We start from the raw sequence: 25713 nt of genomic DNA on the forward strand, positions 1-25713 counted from the left end.
TCTAAGCAAGGATTTTCAGACAACAGACTGTTGCAGACATCAGCCAGACGGCTTGAGATGTGACTGCAAATGTCCTCAGACAAAGCAGAGGATGATGTCCTGCAAAACAGCACGAAAACACTCACACCTGTTAACCACCAGTTAAACAGGGACAAAACATTTAGAACTCCTGCCTGTTACTCATAAGCCTGGTGGGGGGGGGGGAGAGGGGGAGGAAAATCACATAAAATGGAGTGTCATGCTTCCCACTGCAGATTAGTTTTACCTAATTCACTGTGAACACTTGCTGCACATGTCCTGAAAGAAAAAAAAATTAAGATTCAAAGCACATGTATATAGGCCTCAGACATGAGTAGTTTGATTTAAATCAAAGTGATCACCAATTAAATCACCAGTGTTAATCATGATTCCAAACAGCAAACAGGGAACTTTAAATTACTGATTTCAAGCCTGTTTTTCATTTGTACTTTTTAAGCTGTTTTCCTGCGGGAAGGGCTGAACCTCATTGGCTGATATGGCCATTTAAACAGGTTAATTTGCAATTAATACTATGCTAATCATGAAGCTTACATAGTGTGATGGTAGGTACAGTTGTATCATGCTTAAAAAAGTAACGAGCATATACATATATATGCACACACAGACAGCCTTAATTTTTAAGCTAGAAAACAATGAATGAGAAATTTACTGGATTACATTTACACATACATACATGTGCTCGGTGTCAAACTCCACTAGGATGGAAATTAAAATTCAATTAGACCATTTTAAAATGATTAATCAATTAAACTGCCTTCTTTAAAGAAAAGATCCAGTTTGTATTTTAAAATGTTTGCATTTCAAACTGTCTTATCCCCAAAAGAAATAACTAACTTTAGTAGTGAAGAGACAGATTGAAAATGACAGCTAAAAACAGGCATTTTGGCACCTGCAGATGCAAGTGGGCCAATTCTAAAGGAATTTTCAAGAAAGCCAGTGCAGTTAGGTACTCAGTTCCCACACAAACCACCTGGAGTTGAAATCAACGGGTTTCAGGCATCAAAAATGTATAAGCATGACTGAAAAATCTCTTGAGGTATTTATCATCATTTTCAGGTGGCAAAATACTTTGAAAGATCTGGTTCTACATCCTTCTAGCTTTTACAGTTAAGAAAGCTCAACGCCCATCTGTTTTTTTCTTTTAATTCAGAAATTATAAGATAAAAGCAGGAAAAATGTATTTTAACGCCAGTTTCTTAAAGTGGGTTAAACAAGGTAATATCAAGAAAACTGTCTCTGCATCTGCTACCTAAACTGAAACGAGAATGAATTGAAGTGACAGAGAAAATGAATTGGCTGACATTTAGAAAAATGGAAATAGCATTCTTTACATTAAAAAGGATGAAATAAATACTCACGGTAATTTCATACAACATGTAACACTGGCATTTATAAAGCTTATGCTGATCTCAAAGGTAAAAATTCTTTGATCCTGTACACTTTTTACAGCAGCATTTAACTCATTAAAATTTGATTTGAGAAGGCTTCATCAAGACAAAAATGCTTGTTTTCTTTTAAATCATTTTAACAGATTATAGTAAGCTTAGTCCATAATACAAGCACACAATTTCAAACTTAAAGTTTCACTTTTAAAGAAATAAATGCATTTAAATGAAAAACATTTACATTTTTGACTGATGTCAATATTTTATGAAGATGAAAAAACTTGATCAACAGTATCAAATGCCTTTACAATGATCAGGCCTCAAGATCTGATACAAATAAGAAAGAAAGCCTCACATTTTGGTCAAGTAACCAGAAAAAAATATATACATATATATTACACAGTCCTATCAAGAAGCACTGGTGTTTACCTGTATGTCTACACAACTCAAACCAAAGAGTCACAAGCACCACATTTGGGCTTGAGAATCTACTATAAAATTTCTCCTGAAGGACAAAAAAGCACCAGAAATCGAAGAAGGATTAATAGCAGTAGTAAACTTAAAAAAGGAGGAAGAGTTCCTGAAAAAAAAAAAAAATAGAATGGGGTCAAGGAAGATATGTATCAAGCTTAACATCACTAATAAGAGATACAATAATACTAGAAATTGTAACAAAGGAATAAAATGAGAGAAGAGAGTGAATAATGCCCGCCATTTTAAAGCTCTCCCCTACAATCACACACAACAGAAAGTCTCCAGCGTGTGCTAATTTTTGCTGAAAAATGTGTAAAATCATCTGGGGATCGTGAGGGAAGGCAACCAAAACAGTGCTAGGAATTGCCAGAAGGTGAAGAAGAGCAAAGTCACAACAGAAAAATCCCATCTTCAACAAACATGTTAAATCCTACAAGTTATCCAGTTCTCCTACACACACACACACACTCCCTCCTTTCTGAGGGCAACAGGACTGAAGATGCAGAGGAGTCACTGCTTGCATAGCAAGGCAACATCTCCTGGCCGTAAGACCCAGAGCACACACTAGCACTTCTGGAACGGCTGTTGTCCTTAGGGTATGGGGAGTTAAGTCAATCTACCCAGGATAGAGAACAGGAGTCTTAACGCTACAAGACTAGACGAAGGGCCTGTCTACCCAAAGCGCGCAGCACAAGTTGCTCAAATGAAACATACAGTAGGCAAAACAAAGTAACTCTTCCCATTCCTCCCTCCCCACCACGGGAATTCTCTTCTAAAGGGAGGTAGTTTAAAGGTATACTTAGGCTGCGAAAAGTAAGAGCTTAAAACCCTTTTCAACATCCTAATTTAGCCATCAGTAAAGAGAGGTAACAGAAGCCTCAAACTGATTAACCAATAATTAAGACTATCTTCTTCAAAGCAACCCACAACATCAGTCCCATAGCTAGTTGTTAGCTGAGTAATGTGGATTTCCTCTTGGGGGGGGGGGGGAAACAAAAAAAAAAAAAAAAAAAAGAGAGAGAGAGCGCGCGAACAGGAGAACAGTATGCTGAGAGATATTCTACAAAGACAGGCAACTATTGTGGAGTGAAAATAGATGAGTCATGTTAATCTCTAAGACACCAGAGGGTGTTCAAGAGGTGATCTGCAGGAAAATTTATTAGATTAAGTCACACTGGTATAATATAGCAAACATGGTAAGAAGTCTACCAACATGATAAGGTTATTACATCTGCAATATAGTGTGAAAGAAGCTCTACCCACCTCCTTTATTCTGCATCATGCACATTGACTTAAACGCTCCCTACTCCAACAGCTCAAAATTCTCATGTGTTCTTCCAAACAGACACAAAAGAGGCCTTGAAACTATGGGAAGAGGCATCCCAGTGAAATTTAGTCTTGCAAAGCAGACAGCTCCACGTAGGTGGTAAGCACCTAGCTCCTCATAACATCAGCATGAGCTAGAACTTAAATACTCCTGAGGGTCTTGCAACTTACTGTTGCCTCTAACAATTAACTCAAGTGTCTGTCATTGTTGAATGAAACATCTTTCCGCTGTACTTTTTCTAGCCAGAGAATTAAGCACAGAGCAAGATTATTTCCACAATGGCCTTAATGGAGCTTAAACCACAACACAGGAATGGTAGGTACTAAGACAATGTAATTAATTCATAGATCCAAATACACCCTTACCTGGATGTCTGTATCCTTCACAGGTTCAAGAGGCTCAAATGTAGTGGCTGCACTAAGACTCTCTAGTCGCTGAGAGATATGGGATATATCAAGACCTCTGGACCCAAGAAGAACAGACCTACAAGGAAGAAATTGTACAAGTATAAAATCAGTACTGAACAGACAAGGTTGCTGTTAAGAACTCTAAACCCAAAATCATCACCTATACTTAAATTAGCAGCTAGCCATGGACAGAGGTTATTTCCAGCTGTGTTACAGAAACTGCATAAAAAGCAAACTTGAATGGCTCTACGTGCACATCTAACAGCCTCAGCCCTGCTGGACTCTTTCTGCTGTACCACTGCAGTATTCACATCTGCCAAGTCCTTCCAAATAGAAAATTTCTACAGCATGTTGCTAAATATCTTCAGCAGCGTCCAGAAAAAGATACTGTATCTTTTGACTTCATTTCCAGAGAGCAGGAACAGTAGCTCCTCAGATGAACCTGTCAGTTACTTCTGGGGAATAAAAAAAAAAAAGGTAACAGAAAGGTGGGGAAAAACCAGCTCTGCAGCCATTCTCTTTCTCCTGGGCATTTCCTCCTAGCAAGGAGGTTTGGTTTCTAACGTCCCCAGACATTAAAAACCAACGCTGCAAACAACTTCTACCCAGTGTTCAGTTTCCAGTGCAGGTGCTCAACTTCAATAGTACTTACGCCTTAACATCTGCAGTCTCCTGAGATGTGCGGGTCAGAGTGCCAGAACGTAGGCGCTCCCCAGCCTGCTGAATCTCCTGGAGATTACGTTCTACATGAGGGAGCTCAGAGATACCTTCTGTCTCAGCTGCAAGCTGTTCCGCCTGCTGGAGAAGCTCTCCAAAGCCTTCAGTGTCCATTTCTGTTACAGGTTTTATACAAGATGCGCAGAAACCTTGAAAGAAAAAGAAAACCTTGAGAAAATTCTTGCTCAGCTACCTATAAGCAGTTTCTGTACCTATAGACTTACGAAGAGACCAGCAATAGCTGCTTCTCTAGAATGGGATCCTATTCTCCTCCCTCATCCTCTATAAGCACTACACATCAAGCAAATGCTTGTAGGTGGTTGCAGACAGATTTGCCTTGCAGGACTAAGTTCTCAAGGCAGATCTACGGTCATGTTAAAAGAGGGATACAGATGCCACATGACAGTTCATATATTGTCTTGATACAAAGGGGAGTGAATAGAAAGCTGAAAACTCCATGTGAAGGATTTGATGTTAATTCATAGACTTAAACTACTTGTGTATAAATACATTTTTAATGTATATTATACACACACATGGAGGATATATATAACTTTAAAGGCTGAAACACATGTAACTTGAACACGAGGCTAAATTAACAGCAAAAGAGATGAGCGTATACACAGACATAACTAACAATCTAGGAAAAGGTGTAAATCCATGTGTCATTAACTCCAATGTTCAGAAGAAATACATACATACTATTCCAATGAAAAAAATGTAGGTCTCCCTTCAATGCACGCAGAAAGCCTTATTAGTGCTGGCAAGAATTGCTTGCATGTATCAATTGAAAGAACACGTAACTCAAAGAAACTACACAGCAGAACATAAAGGCTGTAACAGATTTCCCCCCCCCCCCGCCTTTTTTTTGGGGGGGGGGGAGGGGGGGACAAAACCAGGCATGTTTGGGGTCAGGTAGTTTCAACGGTGTCCATGTTAATGGAAAACAAGAACCAAAAGCTCAACCTGAGACTGCTGGGCACCAAACCCATCAGATGTGCTGCCAGATCAGTGAAGTCCTACAAGCACCTGGCACCTCGGTAAAGCCAAGTCTCACAATCTGCTTAATTTAAAGTCCTCAAACTTGAAAGCATTGACTCCTGCTCTTGTCAGCTCAGGTTAGTGGAAAGCAAGCCACAGGTTTGAAGCTTTCTCTTCTTCACAGAAGTATCAATGAATATTCAAGATCAAAAGGAAAAGAAAGGCTATTACAAAGTTTGCAGACTACTAACCACTGCAGTTGCTGTAAGTTTCCGAATCCCAAAGCGTTTAACAAGAATCAAAAGGTCAGAATAGCTGCTTCCAAGGCAGACGGCAGCTAAAACGGGGCTTGTTTCCCTTCTAACACAATGGGATTCACATGGCAAAGGACCAGATCAACTTAACTTTCCCACAAAACTAATAAAAACAACAATAAAATCTTGCAAGCGGTAATTAATTGACTTGCTCCTAGCAGAGAACAGGAGACCAAGTTTGCAAGGCTGCTCTGTCACAAGAGGAAGGACAAGTTACAACTGTTTTTCCCTCAAGTTTTTCAGCCTTGTTCCCAAGGCACAGTGTACCCACATGAAACTAACAGAAATATAGCAATATAGCATAAATAAAACCAACCAAAGTAAGCCAGGTTAGTAAAAAAACAAAAAACAAAACAAAACAAACAAAAAAACTCATTAGGTTGTGGATGTCCTTTCTATATGTGCATCAGCCTAGGTAGCATACACACACAAAAAACTGTCCCACAAATGGAGCTTCAGCATCAAAACAATGTTGCAGGAACTGATCAATTATCTTCTATCTTGTTTTTAAAGGAGTCCCACTACCATGAAAAATTGGAGCAATCAGAACACTTCAAGCACGCTTTCAGGATAACATGACTAATGATAAGTGATTCGTTTCATTTATTCCCTTCTCAAAGGCATCTAAGTACCATGCCCATACTTCAAAGTTACTTTGGTTACTTGTGGCATTAATTTCTCTGCCATGCTCTATCTGATTTCTTTTTTTCTTTTTAAGCTGGTGGTAAGAGGATTAAAAAAAAAAAAAAAAAGGCATTGCAGCAGCATGAACACCTCTTCTTTGGTACCCATACAGTTCTCAAAGCCTGAGTATTGTCTTTTGATGTCAAAAAGAAAGTTGGCTGCCTCTTCAGTTTCATTAATCAGAAGATTCTGATTTCCAAAAAAAAAAAAAAGAGCTCCTCTTATGAAAGCTGCCTTCTCCAGGCCTGAGAAGAGACCATAGAAAGCCCGTCTCTCTGCACAGTGCTACAGACATGGGAGTCTCTGGTACAACCTCGCTCACATACATCCGTTCCACCCTACCGTAAAGGGTCTGAGATTAAATAAGACAACTCAGCTCTTGGGCGTTAACTCTAGCCCTTTATCATTTACTCAAAAATATAATCAATAGAAACTGATTACATGAACAAAGCAAGAAGAAAGCTAAAAATACCCTGTAATTTAAGTATTTCTTGGTACCCCTCTATCCTCAACCACACCGAAGCAATCTAAAGAACCATTTCATATTCCTCACGCTCCAGCACCATACCTAAGCACAACTACCAGCAGCAAAGGCACTCTTAGCTTATCTAGATAAGAACCGATTGAAAAGCACTGTGTGTGTCGTGATTCGTTCAGACACATGCAATTAGACAGAAACCAACCCATGCAAACTGCGCGGGACTGTTCCGCCAGGGAGCAAAGACAAACCTTAACAGCCTGTGTACAGACATAGAGAATTTCATAAGCATCCCCCACCTGCGCTTGGAAAACCAGGACCTTCTGGGGAAGGCAATAATCATATTTGCATTCCCTTGTTAATCAGGTGAGATAGTTGAGACTGGATTTGTTTGCAGAAATTAGCATGACAGTGAGATGGAGGAGGTTGGGGAGCAGGGTAGAAATAAGCAGTTTCATGCCCTGCAATGCAGCACAAGATCTTTCCAGTGTTTACTTGTGACAACTCAGGTGCACCACTGCCAGAAGCAGCCTCTGTTGGCAGACGCTGGCCAGAACAGCCACATTGCTGTACAGTTATGACTGCAACTACCGGATCCTCTGGGAGCTATGCATGAAGCAGTGACTGCAAGACGAGCATAGACTTCAGATCGATCTAGTCCACTTCCTCTTTTCATTTCGAGCAAGGTTAAAAAGTCAGGAGCATTAGAAGGCACTATCTTCTCAGCAAGCACTGAAACCAAAAGCATGAAGAATCATTGCACTATAAAACAGCTCCCCAAACTTGCACATTTTAGCCATAGACTCAGTGTCAATATCATATAAGGTCTGCCCTATAAAATTGCTGATGTAGGACAGCTGCAATAACTCTGGAAAACAGATTGAATTCAGTAAATATGGAATAAGCTAGTTATTTCTGACCATGTTAAATGACCTGTGATTATAGCCAAGCACTGGGAGCAACAGCTCAACACTGATCTAGAGAGCAAACACTAAACAGCTTTTCCTATGTGACAGAATTCAAATATTTAGATTGAGTAACAGCACAAATTACTTAGACTATATACCAACAGAATTTACTGCATTCAAGAGACTGCAATCTGACTCTTAATGTTGCTGTTCAAGATGGAAACTGCTACCTCTGTAACGAGCAGCATGATGCTGCTCTCATGCGTGGCTGGGGAAAGAACAACAACTGACACCTAAGGGAGAAAAAAAAATGCAGAAAAAATTAAACTAACTTTGAAACCAGATCAACCCTGGGCTAAAAGCCAGGACAAGAAAGGCTCTTCTGTGAAGCAACTTTGATAACTTATCAATAGAAGGTGCTGCATTAGACATACTAATCCATGTCCAATAAAACACCAGTTTAATATTTCTCCAACAATCAAAACCATGAAGAAATGCTATATATCATAGAAATTGACTGGATTTAAGCCAAAAAGGAATCACAAAAGATGACAGGTTTCTTAATTCTATTCAGATCGATTTTAAATGATGATTTATTACCTGAAAAATAACTAAAAACCTCTTCAAGAGGATTACAATGCTGTCTAACGAAGAATGTAATTATTATGTTCCAAATATGGCCATGTTAAACACTTTAAGTTTTTCAGAAGCTAGTACATTAAAGCTGAAACATTCCAATGTACAAGGAAGTGTCTATTGTACTTCACATACTGACAGCTTTTATGTCATCTAACTGATTAAGAAACAAACTAAAGATTTAGGGTTTTCTAACACTTACAAAAAAGAAGGAAGATTTCATTGGAGAGAAGGAAAGCCACACTCATGATGTTCAGAATATCTGATGAACTAATACAATTCCACAAATTAAAGGAGTTCTTTCAAATAGGAAACAAAGATGGAGGAAACCAGCATTCCTCTTGCAGAGGCCTCTGTGCCTCTGCACTGGGGAGGGCCAACCTGATGAGCTGGGCCCAGTCTCATCTCTCCCATCCTGAATCCCCTGAGAAGCCCCAAACAACCATGAACCAGGTCCAGGTGCACTTCACTTTTCTGGTTGCACAGCAGAGTACCAGGACCAGAAACAGCGAGCGCCTTCGTCTTTTTGAAGTAAAGACACAAAAACACATCGGTGAGAGAAAGCAGATAACTCTCCTTACCACAGCCAAGATCGGAGGTGAGAGTAAGGATGCACTTTTTCAACTGAAGATGGGCCTTATGACTTCCGTCTACAAAGCAGATGGGAAGAAGCTGAGCTCTCCCTAGCTTCCCCACATTGCTAGAGCTATTTAAGACAGGACAGGAGTCTGTCAGAAACAGTATACACTTAGTGACTCCTCACTAGGAACAGAGATTGATCATCTAATTCAATTCGTGAGGTCTCTTCCAGCCTTATTTCTGAATGTCCCCTCCACATTTTCAACAAATCACCCCCTCCACTATGAAACAAATGTGTAATGCACATATAGCAAAGAAATTAGAATAGGACAGAGTGAAAATGTACCTAAGTGCTCCAAGCTAGACTTGGTACTCCATGTGGTACAACACCCTGTTCCCCTTAGCAACAAAAGGCAGATGCAGGAAAATCCTCAACGGGCCACAAGATAACAATCTTCTAAACATATTGTTTCTTCTAGCAGCCACCAATTAATCCTCCCTGCCTCCTGCAAGATTCAGTCCTGTTTTGCTCTTAATCTCATCTGTAGGCTGACATGTGTTCATATAAATGATTGATCTTTTATGCGATCACTATTGAGCGCCTGGTCTCAAAGATCTCTTGTGACAGCATAGTACATGTGTAAAATAAATACTGCATAAAAATACTTCTTTCAAAGTATAAAAGGCACTGACATTCACAGTCACTTGCTCTTGTACTCTGTGAAAGGGCAAACAAGGGCTTGCCACTCTTCTCTATCCTGCTCGCTGTTTAGCGTGGAGCCAAACAGCAAGCACTTTGAATGATTTCTTCCAATATATACTACCATGCATTTGTCACACTGACTTTTATCTGCCATCTGACTTTGAAGCTCCTCCCTGAGGTCTCAAGTCTCCACTATCCTTAATAATTGATTCAGCTGGCAGTTTTGCCATCTCATCATTCACCCTCTTTTCTGAGCACTTGGCACTTGTTTGAGGCACCTGGCTGACCACCCAACTCAGCAAGCCACCAACTTATGCTGTATGACAAACCAGCCACTTGTTAAAGCAAACATTTAATTTTATATCCGAAATTCCTTGGACAGAAAACCAGATCATCCCCTCCCCTCTGAATTTCTTGTGATATTACTCCTATGGGAACATTAGGAATTAGATCACAGAATCACATATCTTCTCCAAGTCATTTTTAAAGTTTTCCTGCTTGTAAGCTCCTAAAAGTCTTCCAAATAAAGTGCAAATCCCTTCAAAGATGTAATGGAAATGAACTCCAGTAAAGTATATTGGAACTTGTTCTTATTTGTCATCCTCAGTGGATTTAGTTCTCGACCTAACAGCTGTCTCATATGACAGCGCAACTGAATCCACAGGGGAGAGAAATAGCCATTACTTGCACTCAGACTTTAAGAGTTCAACCCATTCTACCCACTGTTAACACACTCCGGTTTAGGATAACGTTGGACACAGGCAGCAACCAGCACTCCACAACAGTAGCCAACTGTATACCGTATACAGCATGTCCAAGGGTCAGGCTTTAACACAGGTGCCGTTCAACGTCGCGTCATGGAAGTCCGGCTGTTGCCTGGAGTCAGCACAAAACAGTGCTAGTAAGTTAGTATATGTGCCGTACGACGGCTTGGAGAAGATCAGATCCGTAACGTGGAGCAAACCTTATGGGGTGGGGGGGAACATGACTAGTAAATAGTGTTCTTTCGGGCAAGAAATAGACTCTTACACCCAAAACGCTCCATAAAACATCCTTATTTTCCTGTTCACCTGTTCTGCACGTAAAGCCAGCCCTGCTACTGGCACAGCTGACTTGTAAGTTCGGGTAAGAGAAAGGACCGGTCATTCTCACCCCCGGATACACTGAAGGGCCCACGCAAAGCATTCAGAGGCAGGTATCCATCAAAACTACCGATCCGAAGAACACCGGCGTCCCGAGTAGCCCGCACGGGTCACCTCCGCCCTTCAGAAGCGCCCTGCATCCCGCCCGGCACATTTAAAAGCGCCGCTCGGCGCCGACGAGGCCACGCGGCCTCGCCCGAACCTGCCGCCGGCCCGAGCGGAGGCAGGGCCCGCCCAAGGGACGGGCGCGGCCCTCCCTGCCTCCCGCCCGCGGCGGCGGCACGCGCTCCCGCAGCCCCGCGCACGGGCACGGCCCCGGCCCCGGCCCCGCCGCTCCCTCTCCCCCCACACACCCCGCGGCCAGGGCCGCGGCGAGCCCCGCCCCAGGCGCCGCGGCCCGGCGGGGCGCTCCACGCGCGGCGCCGCCGCCGAGCCCGCGTGGATGTGAGGAGGGGGCGCCGGAACCGGCCGGACTGAGCCGAGCCGAGCCGGGCCGGGCCGGGCCGCAGCTCCGCGGCGCCCTCACCTGCCCCCGCTCCGGCCGCCGCCGCCGCCGCTCCGGCTGCCCCCGCGCCGCGCGCGCCCATTGGCCGAGCCCGCCCACTTCCCTGCGAGCCGCGCGCGCCCATTGGCCCAGTCGGCCCACTTCCCCGCGCGCCGCGCGCGCCCATTGGCCGAGCCCGCCCACTTCCCGGCTCCGCGCGCCCGTCCCCGCCCCCTTCGCGGCAACAACTTTATGCAGGCGCCCCGGGGGCAGACGCGGACAGAGGGGCGGGGCGGGGCGGGGCGGGGCGGGCGTCCGGGGGCCGCGAGTTCGAGGCTGCCCTCCGCCGCCGCGGGCGGCACGGCGCTGCGCACCCGGCCGAGAGCCCGCCTCGCTGCAGGGAAGTCAGTGCGAGCGGGGCGACGGGCAAGGCCTCTTCGGAGGAGGTGCCGGCGCGGCGGGCAGGGTTAGCCCGCAGGATCTTTAGGGCTGTCCCGCCGGGCTGCTGTCACGTTATCTGCCGGGGCCGCATCGGCGCGGCCCACGACGGTCCCCTGGGCTGGAGAGCGGAGCAGCCAGGTGGCAGCAAACGCTCGCAGGAGCGGTCCGCCGGGCGGCCGCCGCCTGGCACGGGCCCCCGGTGCTCCCCGGGGCCGTTCGCGTCCCTGCTGGCTGCTGCGTCCCGCTGCCCGTACACACGCACCCCGCCTGGACGGGGTGTGCATCACACCCATGCAGGGTGTGCATCGCACCTGCACGGGGTGTGCATCACACCCATGCGGGGTGTGCATCGCACCTGCACGGGGTGTGCATCGCACCTGCTCTGGGTGTGCATCCCACCTGCACGGGGTGTGCATCGCACCCATGCGGGGTGTGCACCCCACTTGCTCTGGGTGTGCATCCCACCTGCACGGGGTGTGCATCGCACCCATGTGGGGTGTGCATCCCACCTGCACAGGGTGTGCATTGCACCCATGCGGGGTGTGCATCCCACCCACACTTGGTGTGCATCGCACTCATACAGGGTGTGCATCCCACCTGCACTGGGTGTGCATCCCGCCTGCTTATACAGGGTGTGCATCTCGGGGGCGTCCCCCTGCTCTGGGTGCGTGTTCACGCTGCCCAGGGCCGGAGGCAGCCAGCTCCCGCGCTGCAGAGATGCGGCAGCCTCGCAGGGCTAGTGCGGTGTGAGGCAGTGCTGAGCACCGCGCCACGGGGTGCTGCACCCTGCTGCAGGGCCGCCCAGCGCCCGCCGTCAGCCTCACCTGCTCAGGAAGCTGCAGGCTAAAGGTGCTTTGCTTTGAGAGAGAGAATAAACCCCACAGTCCAGTCCTCACATCAAACCTTTATTCTCCACTGTACACAGAGACCGATAGCAGCAACGACATAGGTGAAAAAAATGCAAAAATAAATTTTTTACACGGAAAATATTCCTGAGGGACCAGAAAGCCCCCAGCCATGTCACTGGCAGCAGCTACACTTGGAAGATGACGGCTCTTTGCAGATGCAGCCCGCGACGCAGTTCTTGCAGCCGGCCGGGCAGCAGGAGCAGCAGCCTGAAAGCAAACCAGGAGAGGAGGCTGCTTAGGGAGACCCGGGGTGCCCGGTCACCGGCCTGGCTGCCAGCAGTGGCAGCTCGGCGGTGCGAAGGAGCTTTCTGCCGGGAAGGGTGTCGCTGGCACGGCCCGCGGCCCCCCGACCGGGCCCGCGAGCGCCACGCACTCACTTTTTTGGCACGGGGCGCATTTGCAGGCTTTGCACTTGCAGTTGGGCGCGCAGGCACAGGAGTCACCTGGGGACAGAGAGAGATGCTCAGCCCCGGCTCTGCAAACCGCAGGGACAGGCAGGGCGCATGTCCCGGCCCGCGGGCTCCCGTGGGTGCCTGCACCCACCCCGCGGCCTTCCGCCTTCACCCAGCCCGGATTGTGGCTGGGGAGGCTGCAAAGGGCCAGCGAGCAGACACCGGCCGCAGCGCCGAGCTGAAGCGCAGGCTGATCCCCCAAGCAGGCGGCTTGCGGTTAACGAACGGGGGGGAAATGCCATCCCCAGCCCGGTGCCAGCGCCCTTGGTGCCTGTCCCGGGTGCTCGCTCCGGCTCACTCACCAGCCTTGCACACGCAGTCCTGGGGGTCCATGGCTCTCGGGCAGCACCTTGGCACAAAGCTCACGCAGGAGGTTTGCTCCCGAGTGGCCTCTGCCTCCTATTTATGCTGCAGCAGGGCGGGCGAGCGGGTGCAAACCCCCTGCGCACGGTCCCGGCCGCGCGGGCGAGCCCGGCGCAAAGCGGTGCTGGGTGCATCCGCCGGGGAGGACGCCGGGCGCAAGCCGCCCCGAGCGCCCCGCACCCGCCCCGGGGGGGGGGGGACGTGTGCAAAGCGCCGCGGGTGCCTTGGGCTGGGCTGAGCAGCTCAGAGCTGGGGGCAAACAAAACACCCCCGGCGCGCTGCACGGGGCCAGGGCGCTGCATGCAAACTTCCCCGCACGCGTGACACCGAGTTACCGGCACGGAGCAGGGTGCTGTGTGCAAACTCTGTCTGGGTGCATTACCCTGGTCTGGACAGCAAAAAGCAGAGCGCTGTGTGCAAACTATTCAACCGGGCTGAAGATTGCACGTGGCCGGACAGCACGGGGCAGGGTGTTTTGTTTAAACTGCTGCTGGAGCATTGCACTGGCCTGGCAGCACGGAGCAGGGTATGGTGTGCAAATCCCCCCCCCCCCCGCCCCGCTCCGGGTGCGTAAGGAGGAGCGATGGAGCAGAGCAGTGCGCTGTGTGCAAAGGTTCCCGGGGGCGCTCGGCCAGGACGCAGCACAGACCCGGGTGCTGCGTGCAAACTCCGCCGTGCTTCACCCGGAGCGGCAGCGCGGAGCAGGGCGCTGCGTGCAAACCTCCCTCCTCCCCCCCCCCCAGGCCTGGGCGCACTGCTCCGACCCGCAGCCCGGCGGGTGCGTGCAAACCCCCCCCCCCCGGTGCAACACGTGCAGCACAGCGCAGCCCCGAGCGGGTGCCGCGTGCAAAGCTGCTCCCCCCCCCTCTGCTCCGGATGCACCGTGCCACATCCTGCACAGAGGTGGGCACCAAAACAACCCCCCCCCCAAAAAAAACAAAAATTATTGTGGACTTTTCGCTGCCCGAGCAGGCACAGCGCGCAGCCTCAGGCACCGCTCGGTGCCGCTGTCCCAGGCGCAGGCCCACGTATCCTCGGCGCCCCGGCACCGCCAGTGGGAAGGAGCAGCAGTCGGTGCCCTCGGCACTTCCCGGCGGGGAAGACCCCGCTCGTGCGTCCGCCCGAGCCAGGCCTTCGAGAGGCGGAGGCGCGCAACGCAGCCGCACGCCGCCCCGACGCGGTCGCGCAGCCCGGCAGGAGCCGTCGCGCCGTGCGCGGTGGCTGGGTGCGCGTGTGCGGTCCCCGGCAAAGCGCTTGCCTCGCCGGTGGTCTTGCTTTCTAGCAAAGGCTCTTCCCCCCCCCCCAATTTTTTTTTAATGAAGTTACAAAGCCGGGCAAGGCAGATGTTTAAAAGCAGCCTCCAGCATCACTCTGCTGTTGCAACAGGGGGTGTTAGGAGCTTGCTAAAGCGAAAGGCGCCCGCTAAGGTAAAGACTCGGCGCGCGCGTGCTGAGCTGGGCAGGTCTCTGCTCGCAGGCGAGGGCCGGCGCGCCGGGCCGGCACCGGAAAGCAGCCCGGACCGAGGCAGCGAGAGGCACGGCCGCCCTGGGAGAGGGAAGGTTCCCAGCGTGGCTGCCCGCTCGCGGAGCCGGCCTCACCTCGCAGCCACCCGAGAGCGGGGAGGCCGAGCGCGGTGCCCTGCCCCACTGCGGAGGGCTCCCAAACGCCGGCTGGGCGGCAGCATCCTGGGCGCCCTGGGGCCGGGGCACAGCCCTTGCCAAGGGCCCGGCGCTGCGGTACTCAGACATGGGGCAGGAACCTGGCTGTTCCCCCCCCCCCAGCCGGGGCGACACCTCCCAGGCAGGAGTGATGAGCGGTGCTGGGGCTCAGCCTCCAGGCACGGCGGACGGTGGCGGCAGCAGACAGCACTCTCCCAGCTCGAAGCAAATTCTTTTATTCTCATCCACTTTCATCAGTGGTACCAAAGATACAAAACACTTATCCGTAGGAAAAGTAAGCCCCCCCCCCCATCCCCGGGCCGGCTATGTACAGGCGGAGGAGCCCCGGCTCAGTGGCAGCAGCTGCACTTGCTGGCGGCGGGCTCCTGGCACACGCAGCCCTTGGCGCACTTGTTGCAGCCCACGGGGCAGCACGAGCAGCAGCCTGCGAGAGGAGCAGAGAGTTAGGGCAGGGGAGGAGGTCGCCACGGGGCAGCAGGTCCCCGCGGGGACCCACCGGGGCCGGGGGGCCCAGGGAGAGGGCCTGCCCCTGGCCCCCCGCACTCACTCTTGCGGCAGCTCCGGCAGCGGCAGTTCTTGCACTTGCAGGACCCAGCGCAGGAGCAGGAGTCACCTGGGGTGGTGAGAAAGTGCTGTGAGCTGAGCTGAGCTGAGCCGAGCCGAGCCGGGCCGGGCCGGGCCGGGCCGGGCCGAGCCGGGGGTACTCACCGGTAGCACATGTGCAGTCCTGGGGGTCCATGGTATGGTATGGTTTGGCTTGGCTTGGCTTGGCTTGGCTTGGCTCGGCTCGGCTCGGCTCGGCTCGGCTCGGCAGCAGTGCCGGCAGCCCGTGGCCGCGCCGCTTTATGGCTCCGGGCGGCGCGGGGCGGTGCTCGGCGCTGCGCACGGCGCTGCGCACGGCTGCGGCGGCGGCGGCGGCCGGGCCCCGTCCCCGCGGCGGGGCGGAGCTGCGAGGGGGGGGGAACCGACCAGAGGGGACGGTGACGGGCGGCGCTGGGGAGCGCAGGGCCGAAGCGCTCCCGAAAGCGGAGCGGGGAAGGGGCGGGGGGGACGGCTCGCCCTGCGCAAGGGGGGGTCAAGGCACGAGCACCCCCCCTCCCCCGGGGTGTGTGTGTGGGGGGGGACACGCTCTGCAATAGCGGGGCGCCGGGCCAGTCCCCCCGCCGCCGCCCCTGTGTCCACCCCCTTACCGAAACCGGCGCAAAGCGGGATTTCCCGGCAGCTGAGTCACCGCTGCCGCGGCACGGCTTGTCCCGGCTGCTGCCGCCGCCAGCGTGCCGCCGCGGGCGGCCGGGGGGGCCGGGGGCGGCCGGGGGGGGGCCGGGGGCGGCCGGGGGTGGGAGCCCCGGCGGGGGGGGGGGTTGGGGCGGGCAGCGAGGGCCCCCGCGCAGCTGCCCCGGCGGCGGCGGCGGTGGCCGGGCGCTGCTGCGCGCCCTGCGCCGCTCGCGGGCGTTTGCCCTGGAAGCGGGACAGGAAAACGGCCCGTTTCCCAGCCCGGGAGTTTCCGCTGCACAGCTGGCCCGCTCCGCGGCGGGAAGGGTTACGGGGAGATGAGCGGCGCCTGCCCGCTTTGCGGGAACGCCGGGCGGCAGGCCCGTGCCGGGAGCCGCGGGCAGGGGCGGCGGCGCAGCATCTCCCTCCCGGCGGTGAAAACCTGGCTGTGCGCGGGCAAACCGGCACGATCGCCCCCGCCGCAGCCCCGGGAGGAGCAGCCCGGCTCCGGCGCCCCCTTCCTCCCAGGGAGCTGCCAGCGTGTGCCCCCAAATCGCCGCGGGGGCGGGGGGGGGGGGGGGGGGGGACCGTCGGGACTGCCGCGTCCGACGGAGCCACCAGCGACAGGTCGCTTGTCGATATTTATATACATGTCACTTTATTGAGGAAGCTTATTACACGTCGCACAGAACAAATAAAGACACTTGAGCAGACACACACACATATATATATATATATAAAACACCCCCCACACACTCAGGTTCTCCTCCTCCAGGCTCCCGGGCGGGCAGAGGGGCTGCCGGCGGCCCCTACTTGCAGCAGCTGCACTTGGCGGCCGGCGGCCCCTTGCAGACGCAGCCTTGGGCGCACTTGGCACATCCAGCCGGGCAGCAGGAGCAGCAGCCTAGAGCGGGGACAGAGACCCATCGCGGATGTCCCCGGGGGGGGGGGGAGGGTCGCGCTAGGGTCCGGAGGTGACCGCGGGGACACTTAGAGCTGGTTGAGACGTTTGGGGGCGGAGGGGGGTGTGTGTGCAAAAGGAACAAACTGATCCCTGGGAAAAAAACACTCTGGAGCCTGATCTGCTTCAGCACGGCTACAGATGCGCAGTGCGGGGGAAAAAAAACCCCGCAGAGGCCGGGCGGAGGCGAGCGCCGGCGCGCTCCCAGGCCGCGGGGCACCGCTTACCTTTCTTGCATGTCGCGCACTTGCAGTTCTTACATTTGCAGCTGTCGCCGCAGGTGCAGGTGCCGCCTGAAAGGTGCAAAGAAGGAAGGGGAGCGGAGCGGAGTGGAGGCGCCGCGGGGGCCACGCCGCGCCGGGGAGGGGGTCGCTTACCCGTGGCGCAGGGGCAGTCCTGGGAGTCCATGCGTGCCCGGGCTGCGCTCGGCGGAGGCGGCTGGGATGCAGCGTTCAAGCAGCCCCCGCCACCGCCGCCTATTTATGCCCGGCCGGGAGAGCGCTGGTGCAAAAGCCTCCGCCTCCGTCCGTGCAGGCCTGCGCACGGCATGGCACAGCCCAGCTCGGCTCGGCCCGGCCCGGCCCGGCTGCGCTGGTTCGCTGCCCGGCGGGGACACAGCCTGGCCGCCGCGGGCAGGGGAAGGGGGTAAGCCTGCGCCGCAGCCGGGCCGTCTGCCGCCCACCTTGGGGCGGGATGGGCGGCCCGGTGCTGCGCGACCCGCATCGCGGCCCCGTTACGACCCGTGATTTTGGGGGGATAGGCCTTGGCCAGCGGAGCCGTGGCGCCGCAATTCGGACACGCGTTCCCCCCCGGGACGCCCCCCTGGGACCAGGGGCCGGGGCACCGAGCCCCGGGGAAGGGCCGCGAACCGTGGAAGCAGACAAGCCTGTCCTTCGACAGGCTCCTGAGGTTATTTTTGGCTGATAACCTAAGTGTTTACACCAGAGGAAGTGGGTGCTGACGTTGTTTTGTTTTGCTGGCGCTTGCCAGCTCCTTTGGAGGAGGAGGAGGAGGAAGAGGAAGAGGAGGAATCACCTCTCCACCAGGACTTCGGTCCAGGGTCTGTTTTACCTCCTGAGCCACTCAGAAAGGGGCTGCCAGTCTTGCTAAATTTGTGCCTACGCCTCGACGAGAGCAGTGACCGCAGGGCAGCGAGGACACATCCATGCCGGTGCTTAGCTAGCTCGGGCATCAGCGAGGACACAGCACGGGCTGGCGCCTCGCGCGAACGCCCTCCTCGGTGGGTCTCCCCAGCCTGTGATAAAGTCTATAGCAAAAAAAAGGAGGGTTTTATCGAGCGCCTGCTCACTGCCATAAAGATATTAGCCAGATTCTCATTAAAAAGAAGTTGCACCGCCTGCAATAAGGCAAAGCTTTCGTATTCTGCGTGACGCTTTGATGTGGGTTGCCTGGGATCCGCGTTGCAAGCCGGCGGGCTGCACGGCGGGCTGCGACTCGACAGCCCTGGTTTCCAAGCCTGGCTCTGCCAGCGGCTCGTTCTGGGGCTCTGGGCAAGTGACTTTCAGCGTGTTCCCTATTTCTTATCTTCAAACTAGGTATCAGTAAAATCTCCTGCCTTCAAAAGAAACGTGGTGAAGACCTGGTGAAACTGTTGCTATCATTTGTTCGTAAGGAGGGAGGGGAGGAATCAAAAAAAAACCCTGAACCGATACCGTGCTGGGCATCACCCAGGCAGCTGGCTCCCTTAGGATGAGAGAGACCCTGCAGACTCCTTGCTGGCCCTGGTGGAAAAGGCTGCTCCTCGTTTCCTCGGTTTCTGGGGTGCGTTTTTGCCAGGGACGGCTTTCCCGGCTGGGCCGGCGCAAGCAGAAGCGGGATGGCCGGTGTCTCCTGGCAGGAGCTCCTCCACAGCGACGGGCAGTTCTGGGGCTGGGCGAGGTGTGTTCGGGCATGTCTGCAGGGTGAAAGCGCTGATGTCTCTTAATCACGAAGCTCTCATAAATGTTAATGGGAATTACTTCGAGGTCTAACGAGGGCACAATTGCAGCCCCCAAGGGGAGAAAGGGGGTGAGGACACATGAAGCTTTGGCTGAGAAACGAAAGGACTTCACCTTGCTTTCTCCCACCACGCGGTGATGTCCACATTCCCACCTGCTCCGGGTGCCATCTCCAGCCAGAGGGCAGAGGAGCAGTGGGTCGAGGAGCCAGCAAGAGCAGGAGCTTGCAGACCTTTCCCCAAGGAAGGGGGTCCCCAGATGTACCAGCAGCCTCCCCTCTCCTCCTCCGCTCTCCTGCCCTCTTGCTCCTTGCCTCAAACCCCTCCAGTGCTTCCCAGTGTACGTTATATTTTTCTTCCCTTCCTTTTTCCTTCTTCAGGTTCCCACAGACTTCAAACTCACCTGTTCAAACTGCTCTCCTCCTCCCCTGGCTGAAACACGACCTGAAGTTTCCAAGTATCGTTACCTTGGGCATTTTCTCTCTCTCTCTCTCTCTCTCTCTCTTTTTTTTCCCTCCACTTGCTAATTTTCAGAATTAGAAGCTGAGAGAAGGCTGATGAGTAATCCCCCGGGGTGCTGAGCAGACACTTGTCTGAGCTTGCAGACCATCAGCCCCCTCAGTATAAACACGTACGCTAAGAGGATGCGATATCCTCCTTGATGGCTTCATAACCCTGCACGGGCCAAAAGTCTTGCGACTGGTGGCCCTGCTCGAAGTGCTTCCCTCGGCCGCTGCTCTGGGGGGAGGCAGCTCCCGAACTCTCCTTGCCGGTCCGAGGGGTTGAACAGTGCCTGGGCTGCCTGGCCTGGCGACAACCGAGCTCGTTTGGCATGGAAACGGGTGCGAAGTGCTCAGTTTGCTCCGCCGGCTCCGGCTCGCGGAGGCAGCTTCTCCGAGGCAGAGGAGCAATCCTGGAGGGGAGAAAGGAGAAAAGCCACTTAAAACGGCGACGGCTTCTTTGCTGTTGCTCAACCAGGCTCAATCTTCTCCTCCTGCTTAATTTCAAAAAATATTCAGGTGCGTAGTCAGCATTGCTCATTCCTCCCTGCTCCCGCAATCCGTACAGCTATCCCTCTCCAAGGGCCGGAGATGATTATTTCTGACAACGTGTTGCTGAGCTCCTCACTGTTAGATAGCTGAGCATTTTTCAGGGTTTAGGATCTCAACAGGGGAGACCGAAGAGGAGGATCCCTGCCAGTCAGATAAGGATACCATGAATTTTCAGTTATGTTTGATGTCTTTGCCAGGAAACAACTCCTGGGTGGTTAAAGATCCTGCTCTGCTATCAAGGCCAGCTTCTCCATGTAGTCTGCCTTCATGTCCTTTAAATCGCAAGCGATGCTTGTGTCTGCAAGGCATCGGTGACTCTTGCGTCCACCCTTTACACCTGCATTGACTTTCCTAGATAACAAAGCAACTATATAGTGTTATTTTTGCAACTCAAAAACCAAAGGGTGGAAGACAGGACCGGATGCTACTGATTTGTCATAGATGACCTTAAAAATATCCCGAGAAAATCCTAATCTCTGCAAAAAGATTCGTGCACAGGGCCAGGTGCCAGGCCAGGCTCTGAGAACCAGTTCTGCACTTTGAATACAGTCGCTGTGTGCATCTCAGTGACCGGTCTCCAGGCTGTACAGAGTCATACTCTCTAAACAAAGGGATAAAAATATTAAAAAGGTACAGCAAGGTTAGGATTTCAGTCTTAAAAGTTTCAGAGCCAGCAAATACTGAGTTACAGCTTTAACAAGCAGCACAATTCAACCATATTGCAGACTTACACAAAAGTCAATACCATAATTAGAGATGTAAAATAATACTTATAGCCCAAATAACACATATTTAGAGAGAAGCTCGAATTTTCGTATATTTATGATTTTATTAGTGTATAATGGTACATGAGTGTATATTTTTTTCCTGTTTTGCTTGATCAGGTTTACACCAGCCTGAAAGAATAACATTTTATACTGCTAGGGGATGAATTTGGGGTTTTGTGAGCGCTTTGTTTGAGAGGGCAGCAGCATTTTCTGGACTTTGGAAATACCCTGTTGCTTCCTGGAGTTCGTATCGGTGTTATGCCTTTGCGCTTTGTTACGCAAAGCTGGATCAGGAGAGGAGACCCACTGCACAGCTGGCTTTGGAAACCGCGCTTATCCACAGTAGTTTCAAAAAGGTGAAAAACACCCTCTTTAATATGCTTCATACGGTTGCCACCTCATTATCCGAAAGTATAATGCCACATTGATAGAGTTGCCAGAAAACTTCATAAAAACAATTAAAAAAGAAAAATGTTGTTTTCAAATTTGGAGTTGCATGATTTATCTCCTCTAGAAAGGCAGCCAGGCCTGATCCCTGCTGTCCACTTTGCACTCTGGTTTTCTACTTTTCACATGAATGCTCCCTTTGAGAGCCTATCATTCACATTCAGAACAGGAAAGCTGCTGCTGACCAATGTTTGACAAAAAAAAAAAAAAAAAAAAAAAAAAAAAAAAAAAAGGGGAAGGAAGAAAAAAAGAAAAAAAATCAAAAAATCACAAGGTTGCATCATTCATTCCCTGTGTTGCAAATAGTACGTATTTCTAAATGCAAACCAGGAAACACCAGCCAGCTTTCCTAGAAGTAAATCAGTCTTCCCTTTGGTGTGATTCAGTAGCCCTTTTAGAGACAGGGGTGTTGTCCCAGCACATCTTTTTTCAAACCTCCTCTCTCGCACTGCGATGTGACGAAGACGACGATTTTCCGCCACGCTTTTAAGCAGCGGTGCAGCAGCAGTGGCAGATGGTAGATTTGTATGCCACTCCGAGAGCATGGGGTATTTGTGCCAGCTCAGAAAGTTGCAGTGTTAGAATTATTTTTTTAAACCATAATCACATGTTATTCAGAGTACTTCAGTAATTTCTACAGTCACAACCTTAAGCCAGAGCTTCCCTATAAAGATTGTTCCTGACTGTTTTGGATTACGTGCTAATATTCCTTCCAGCTAATGCCTGTAACTTGGCTGTGCTCAGCAGATCCTACTATCCAAACTTGCCTTAAGAAATAACCCTTATTTTTTCACTAGAAAATATAGAGGAGACGTCAGTATTCTTGTCTGCCTGTCAGAATTAGGGTGACTGGTAAAATTAGTTGTTTCCTACCCTGTTTTCCCCCTGCACTTTGCAATGCTTTTAGTGGAAACCCAGTGCACAAGGTGAATACTAGCCCTGCGATTTTATCAGGTCTCACGCACGTGGGTAAAATAAGCTGGTGTAATTTTCCTTCATGCTTCTCCACCTCCCTCTGCCTCCAGCTGGTGCTGCTGCCCTGTGTCACTGCGGTGCAACGTGGTGGCCTCCTTTCTGCTCCCAGCTTGAGCTTGCTGGGTGCAGCTCCCACCTCCGATCCCTGGGGAGGGAGAGCGGCCGAGCCCCCGGCGCTGGCCGTGGTGTGCTGGGGGGGTGCCGGCCCCCTAAAAGATATTTGCGGTTGATATTTGTGCTTTTGGCCGCTCCCAGGCACTTGGGCATGTAGGTGCTTGTCAGGCCACCACCGTCAACGCGCACCTCTCTCCCTGGCTGTGTCCCCGAGCGCGATGACCCTTTGCAACCACCAGCACAAACAGTTTGCTCAGACACTGTGTTCTGGAGTCTGTTTCCCCTGGCACAAATAACGGCTGCTTTGGTGAAGGAATGGATGATTTAACTAAGACTGTACAGCTAAAGTCCTGACAATTCTCAGATTTCACTCTGCTCCGAGTTTTGCTGCTGACTCTTTCCGTGACCTTGGCAAGATCGCTTGGATCCCACCTCAGCGCAGAAACAGCTGCTTAGTTTAAAGACGGCGACAGTCATAGTTCCTTAAATTCTTAAAGTCTGCATATGCCTTGCTGAATCAGAGCCCTTACCCTTCGTATCGTGATTTCCCCATGGATATCCCAATCCCATGGGTATTCAAACAAGGACAACGTAGTCTTCTCTCACAGCGGTGGTTCAAGATGCAATTCAATGGTCTGTCGCGTTGACGCCTGCATGGAGAGCTAAGCGAGGAGGTGGAAGCCAGCCTGCAACAGATCAAGAAACGTGATTCAGGCCTGTGCCGAAAGTTGTCTTCACTCTTATCCAGCTTTAAATTTGCAAGCAGCCATTTAAGCAGGAGAGGCTGGCGGGTGGGTGGGTGCGATGCCACCTCGCCCCTCAGTGCGTCGTTGGCTTTAAGAACTGGTCCACAGAGTCAGGTTGGCACTGAGCCTCCTCCACCCCTGATGTCTGTTGAACGAGACCTGACTCTTGGGTATTCATAGAAATTTGTATATGGGTCTATTTATCAGCCAGCACGAAAAAACATGCCAAGGTTGGGACCAAAATCAACATTTGTACAGGTGAACTGGTCCTCAATCCTGCAGCTGTGAGGGTGGAAGCGTAGACAGCCAGCGGCAACAAAGCCCAGTGCAAGATCTTACGGAAGGGGAAGGTGATTTTATTATACAAAATCTCTAAGCAAGTTGTTTTTACATGCTCCCACTTGCAAACACCAAGCTATACATATTCAAGCGTATTCAAGCTGGGATAATTTGTGTACAACACGGATGACGAGAGACACCAGCTTTCAAGTCCTCATCACGCCTCTTGTGTTTCTTTTTTCATTGGCACTGCCAAACCCATTTCTGGACAGGTCCTTCACGTTAGTTAGGAGCGGTATTTTGCTGTTATCCTCCTGCCGGGCTAATCGAAAAAGGAATGTCACACGCGATACGCTGCCGTCGTCCCGTTGTTGGGAGTGTAAGGTCTTCTGCCAGCGAAGGGTTTGCAGAACGCCTTCTGGCCTTGGGAGAAACAACACACTCCTCAAGGTGACTGCTTGGAAACCGTATTTTTCACTATCAATACAGGTTCTTTTAAGCTTTGACGCACTCTTTCTGCTGGTGCCTTCACAGGCATACACACTGCATGAGTATTTGCAATCTATGATCCAGGTTTACAAGCTTCCCCTGACTCCAGAAATAATGGATCCTATAAAAATAGGCATATAAACCTATAAAAAGCAGAACAAATGCAGAATTGCTTTGAAGTTGCCATTTCCCAGACAACGTGGTGTGTTTTAAATACATGATTCATTTTCACTGGCTTTCTTCTTGGTTTGAAATTTTCTTGGCTTGAAAATAAGAGAGATCGACTGCTAATGAAGTTGTGAACAATGTCAATACGCCTCACCTTGTGAAACAGCTGTTAGAATTAGCTAATAAGTATCATTAACACAATTTAGCAATGCAAATGGGAACAAAGAGAGGGACCATGATTTGTCCCAGATTGCAGACTGCTGCCATGGCGGGAGCAGGCTTACACCACACGACCCAGCGCTGCGCAGCACCCGTCTGCCCCACTCAGTGTGGGGCTGGAGCGCAGGGAGGGACGCGGAGACGGCGTGGGGATGGGAGACACCCCGGCTGCAGCACCTGCGGACACACCGCGGCCTCTGCTCTCCTGGCCCTCTTTCTGGCCAACCCCACAACTGCCCCCTCCAGCGCCTCCCACCCCGCAACTATCCTTCCAGCGCCTCCCACCCCACAACTGCCCCCTCCAGCGCCTCCAACCCCACAACTATCCTTCCAGCGCCTCCAACCCCACAACTGCCCCCTCCAGCACCTCCAACCCCACAACTATCCTTCCAGCGCCTCCAACCCCACAACTGCCCCCTCCAGCGCCTCCAACCCCATAACTATCCTTCCAGCTTCTCCCACCCCACAACTGCCCCCTCCAGCTCCTCCCACCCCACAACTGCCCCCTCCAGCTCCTCCAACCCCACAACTGCCCCCTCCAGCGCCTCCCACCCCACAACTGCCCCTCCAGCGCCTCCAACCCCACAACTATCCTTCCAGCGCCTCCAACCCCACAACTGCCCCCTCCAGCTCCTCCCACCCCACAACTGCCCCCTCCAGCGCCTCCAACCCCACAACTGCCCCCTCCAGCTCCTCCCACCCCACAACTGCCCCCTCCAGCGCCTCCCACCCCACAACTGCCCCCTCCAGCTCCTCCCACCCCGCAACTGCCCCCTCCAGCGCCTCCCACCCCGCAACTGCCCCCTCCAGCTCCTCCCACCCCACAACTATCCTTCCAGCGCCTCCCACCCCACAACTGCCCCTTCCAGCTCCTCCCACCCCACAACTGCCCCCTCCAGCTCCTCCCACCCCACAACTGCCCCTTCCAGCTTCTCCAACCCCACGACTGTCCCTCCGGCTTCTCCAACCCCACGACTGCCCCCTCCAGCTCCTCCCACCCCACAACTGCCCCCTCCAGCTCCTCCAACCACACAACTGTCCCTCCAGCTCCTCCCACCCCGCAACTGCCCCCTCCAGCGCCTCCCACCCCGCAACTGCCCCCTCCAGCTCCTCCCACCCCGCAACTGCCCCCTCCAGCTCCTCCCACCCCGCAACTGCCCCCTCCAGCTCCTCCCACCCCGCAACTGCCCCCTCCAGCGCCTCCAACCCCACAACTGCCCCCTCCA

General features: G+C 52.4%; 3 protein-coding genes and 1 long non-coding RNA gene across 6 annotated transcripts in view; all 4 read right to left on the bottom strand.

Annotated features, from left to right (window-relative positions):
• The window catches only part of NUP93 (nucleoporin 93), an 84719-nt gene extending 73362 nt beyond the window's left edge, over positions 1-11357 (bottom strand). The window contains exons 1-3 of one of the 2 annotated variants that reach the window (XM_062586578.1): positions 11301-11357; positions 4285-4498; positions 3591-3708 (exon numbers count right to left, since the gene is read on the bottom strand). In XM_062586578.1, the coding sequence (XP_062442562.1) occupies positions 3591-3708; positions 4285-4463 (297 nt within the window). In that variant the 5' untranslated portion in view covers positions 4464-4498; positions 11301-11357. Of the gene's footprint in view, positions 1-3590; positions 3709-4284; positions 4499-10784; positions 10865-11300 lie in introns of those variants that run through there. The other variant, XM_062586579.1, reaches the window with a different exon arrangement.
• Positions 11358-15300: 3943 nt separating this feature from the next.
• On the bottom strand, positions 15301-15994 carry LOC134146151 (metallothionein). Its single transcript, XM_062586373.1, has 3 exons — positions 15810-15994; positions 15649-15714; positions 15301-15525 (listed from the first exon to the last, which is right to left on the bottom strand). The coding sequence occupies exons 1-3, from the start codon at positions 15838-15840 to the stop codon at positions 15431-15433; spliced, it is 192 nt and encodes a 63-aa protein (XP_062442357.1). The 5' UTR covers positions 15841-15994; the 3' UTR covers positions 15301-15430.
• A 951-nt stretch (positions 15995-16945) lies between these two features.
• LOC134146269 (metallothionein-1) lies at positions 16946-18143 on the bottom strand. The gene is made up of 3 exons (XM_062586569.1): positions 17652-18143; positions 17502-17567; positions 16946-17217 (listed from the first exon to the last, which is right to left on the bottom strand). Exons 1-3 carry the CDS (start codon positions 17680-17682, stop codon positions 17123-17125), a joined length of 192 nt encoding a protein of 63 aa, XP_062442553.1. The 5' UTR covers positions 17683-18143; the 3' UTR covers positions 16946-17122.
• Positions 18144-23667: 5524 nt separating this feature from the next.
• On the bottom strand, positions 23668-24721 carry LOC134146310 (uncharacterized). Of its 2 annotated transcripts, none has more exons than XR_009959816.1 (2): positions 24123-24721; positions 23668-24029 (listed from the first exon to the last, which is right to left on the bottom strand). It is a non-coding gene; the product is annotated as an uncharacterized LOC134146310 (long non-coding RNA). The 2 variants fall into 2 exon arrangements; XR_009959815.1 differs by having other exon boundaries at positions 23668-24034.
• Positions 24722-25713: the final 992 nt, after the last annotated feature.

This window comes from Rhea pennata, chromosome 13 (assembly GCF_028389875.1).
Source record: "Rhea pennata isolate bPtePen1 chromosome 13, bPtePen1.pri, whole genome shotgun sequence".
Taxonomy (NCBI): Eukaryota; Metazoa; Chordata; class Aves; order Rheiformes; family Rheidae; genus Rhea; species Rhea pennata.